A 4,246-nucleotide genomic window follows, 5' to 3' on the forward strand; every position below is an offset into this window, starting at 1 on the left:
CAAAAAATTTCCTCCCATTGAGATTTTTTTTAGAAATGTTTGAGAAATTTTTTGTGAATCTTCACTAATGGGATATTTTTTTACCTAAAAAAATTCTCACTCAAATAATAAAACTTCACCAATGTGATAGCTCTAAGAAGAATAACGATCCATGAGAACATGCTATATAATCATTATCACGACTAATTTGACAAATTTAATAGAGCTTGTGTATTCTCCATCTTCAGGGTACTACTATTTTTTAAATTCGAAAATGATCGTAGGCTTCTAAAGACATTATTATTATTATTATTATTATTATTATTATTATTATTATTATTATTATTATTATTATTATCCTCAGTAGCAATTTTTTTTATAAAAAAATTGACATTTAATACTTTTAAATTTGACAAAAATAGAAGTAATATAGATAAGAAAAAGAAATCCTACGTGTTTTTATTGCACACAAAATACAACCCAATGAAGAGTAGAAAAAAAGCCAAGCATTGGCGTTATATTGAAGTAGAGTTTATGAGTTGGCAAGTAAGACTTACATTATTTTCTTAAACCATAATTTTACCTTTCTAAACCGGCCCGACATTGGACCCATTTTACTTTTCTCCATGTTCCCCGGTTCCACTCACTAATCATTTTTATTTAAATCAAATTAAAAAAAAACCCACCTCATTTCTTCGCATATAAATAAAACCTCATCACTCCATCACTTCACTCAGAACTCAAAACGCAAACACAGTAAAACTAAACATGGCGTTTTCTAATCAAATACAGCAAAACGACACAGCTTTATCTTCTCCATCACCTGAAATGTTCTCATTCCCTGGAACACCAACCGAAGATCAATCCAAAGACCCAACAAAGCAAACCGCCATTAATGAGTTTTCTTCAACTTCCCCAGCTGATCAATTTTTCTTAAATGGCCGTCTCCTCCCACACGATTTCCCCGTGCAAACAACAAGCAGCACACGCTCATCCTTCTCGGGTCGAGATCAAATGAGTTCTTATTCTCAATCTACTACTGAAATCTTATCGAGAGGAACAAGTGCAGGTAGCAAAGAATATTCTTTGGTATCTTCTAGAAGTAATAGCACCAACAGTAGTAGAGGTAGTACATGCAGTAGTATTAGTGTAGAACAAAAGAAAACATCATCATCGTCTCATAAAAGAATGAATAGTTTAAGATCAGAAAGAAATAATGGTACAAGTTCATCATCATCACCATTGGGAAAGTATTATAAGTATGGAAGTTCATCAGGATCATCACAGAGATGGCAGTTTATTACAGCTGTTCCGCCTGTGTTGGGTCCAAGTCAATCACGGCGAGGGAGAAAAGAGAATAATGGTGTGGGGTCCACAACAAGTCCTAGGATGAAGATCATCAAGAATAAAGATGGAGGAAGTAATAATAATAATAATAATAATAATAATAATAATAATAATAGTAGTAGTTTTATGTATAGAATGTTGAGATCAGTTGTGGCCACTTGTAAAGCTTGTCATGCTATGGAGGGTCAAGATAAAGAGTTTGAGTTGGATGCAGTCGGTGAGGTGTTGGGACATTAGAGTTCTAATTACTTGTTCTCTTTAATTTCCTACATCATCATCTTATTTAAAATATCCTGCCCATAGGAAACAATATATGATTAGGGTTTGAAGATGAAATGAAAATTGATAACTTATGCCCATAAAGAAAAATACGGCAAAAGAATCTTTCACCTCGAGAAATATCCTCTGAAAGGAATGTTCTTACAACAAATTAAAATGGCTAAATGAAAGTGAATTCTGAAATTTGTATCTTACCACACAAGTTTCACGCTTAATTTGCTATGTTTTGATTTTTTTTATATATTATCGGTTATTTTTAATCTTGATATATAGCGAATTGTGTAGGATTGATATTCAGATTCTTAAGGGAATGTGTTTGCCTTTCGGTTTTTTTTGTTTTGTTTTTTCTTTTTTTGGATTTTGAGTTTTCTTGGAGAATGGAGATTTATTGACTTGTAAAATATGATTAATTATGGGAAATTTGGTACTTGATATTAGAAAGAAGTTTGCTTTACGAAAGGGTTAACATGGTTTTGAGTGATTAAATGCATTGATAATGATGGAATTGCTAGCTCATATAGAGGAGTCTAATGCTTTTGTTATTTTATGTCTAGTTATTATAAACTTCTTTTATGGATTCAAAACATTTGATATAAAACATATAGATATATATTCTTTGGTACATATCAGTAAATTAATATTACCACTAAGTGGCGTATTTAGAAAAAAGTAAATGATGTCAATCTATCAGATTTTGATCTCTGATTACATAAGTAGAAGGTAATACATTAACAAACTCATCTAGGATATATAACATTTAATATTTAATTTTATTTTAAATTTAAATGATTGATGTCAACTGAACTTAGTGACATTACGCTGAATCTGATGCTATATGTTACCATAGAGCCACTATGGCATTAGCAATAACTTTGACACTAAAAAAAAGATATAAATGTAACCGGTTACAAAGCAATGATGAACCGTTCGCCGTTCTTTTACAAAATGGCAATGGTCTCGCAATGGTAAAACGTTTCGTAATTCTAGACATAAAATGACGACAGCTTGGTAACCGTCCTGATACAAACGTGCCAAGTGTATCAAGTGATCAAGACCTTGCAAACAACCTACAAGTACAAGATAGTATTTCTGACTTGTCATCTACGCCAATTGTACATGAAGGGCGAAACCAGGTCAAGGATGCTTTCCAAAGACTAAACATGACCTCAAGATATTATGTTGGGAACAAGGAAGCCAAGACTACAACAAGGAACAGCAACATACACTTGGAAAAGGGAACAGTCAGCAGGACCTAGGCCACAGGACTTTCTGACGACCAGCAGACCTTGCTGAGTCTCTTGAGTGCAAGCTCGACTCATCTAGACCCTAAACAAGCTTGGGACGTCATCCTTGCACATGGACCAAGCCACCAAGCGTCCAGGATCTCCCTAACAATCCACAAAGAATCCTAGAGACTAAGTGGAAGAAGGGTTCTTCGACAGTTTTTGCTGAGTCAAAATTTGTCTAAGTATTTTATTTCTATTTTTTGTTTAGGCGTTTTATAAGCCTTGTAATTAACACGTGTTCTTTAATCTAGGCTTATGATTAGGATATAGCCTTTAAGGTAGTTATGAGCTCTATATAAGGAGAGCTTCACCATGTAATAAACAACATATATGATTTCATTTGATTCAATACAAGTTGAGGTATTTCGGAAAGTTATTGTTTTCTGTTTTCCTTCTTTGAAGTTGGCAGTGACTTCATCAAAGGTATACGTAGTATCCTTTGATCTTTGTAGGCTCAAAGATTGTGGAGCAATCATTGATTCTGCAAGGAAACTGTAAGTACAATCCCTGGAAGGCATTGTACATCTATCGTTTGGTATAATAACGTTGATACAGACACTGATCATCATCATTAGAAAACCAAGAAATGATTTCTTGGTTCTGTTTTTGAGTGTTGAGTGCTTTGTTCTTCATCATTTGTTGTTTGTGTGTGTGTAATCAATCAAGGCTTCCGCTAAACATTAATCCTTGCATAATCAAGACCTTAATCAGCCCTGGTTTTGCATCAAATTGGTATCAAAGCCAATTCAAGAAAGGGACAAAGGTAGTGTAGAAAGCAGTATTTCAAGAACATTGTCAGTTGTTTGGAAAATTTCAGAGAAAGGAAGTTGCAGGGCGATTGTCATGCGACAACATTGCAGAATCCTTCAACATTGTTCATATGATATTCAGGGAGTGATTCCTCCTATTCTGATTTCATTTTTGTCATTCATTTTAAGATTTTCATTCAATTTAGTCACACAATTCACATCAGTGCACGAGTTAATATCTGGTATTGCGATTGTGCGATTCTTGTTTTTGATAAATTTGATTGTTGTTGGAAATTCTTTGTGCTAGTTATTGTTAGCTGTTGATTTGAGACCATGGACCATGAGGAAAGATTTGGTATGTTAGAGGATGGTATGCATAGATTGATGATTCACTTGGGATTAGATAATCAATTTGACAGACCACCAAACCCTAATCCTCGACCCTATGAAGATAGAACCATGAAAATCGATATCCCTGATTTTGATGGCCTGACCTTTGACCCAGAACGTTACTTAGAATGGGAAAATAGGATGGACCAATACTTTGAGTTCAAAGGCACACCACCAGACCAGCAATTCAAGGTTGCCAAAGTGAAAATGACGAAG

General features: G+C 34.1%; 1 protein-coding gene across 1 annotated transcript; it reads left to right on the forward strand.

Annotated features, from left to right (window-relative positions):
* Positions 1-731: 731 nt before the first annotated feature.
* LOC130809458 (uncharacterized) lies at positions 732-2,217 on the forward strand. Its single transcript, XM_057675252.1, has one exon. The coding sequence runs from the start codon at positions 748-750 to the stop codon at positions 1,561-1,563; it is 816 nt and encodes a 271-aa protein (XP_057531235.1). The 5' UTR covers positions 732-747; the 3' UTR covers positions 1,564-2,217.
* The last annotated feature ends 2,029 nt before the right edge of the window (positions 2,218-4,246 follow it).

This window comes from Amaranthus tricolor, chromosome 3 (assembly GCF_026212465.1).
Source record: "Amaranthus tricolor cultivar Red isolate AtriRed21 chromosome 3, ASM2621246v1, whole genome shotgun sequence".
NCBI classification, from domain to species: Eukaryota; Viridiplantae; Streptophyta; class Magnoliopsida; order Caryophyllales; family Amaranthaceae; genus Amaranthus; species Amaranthus tricolor.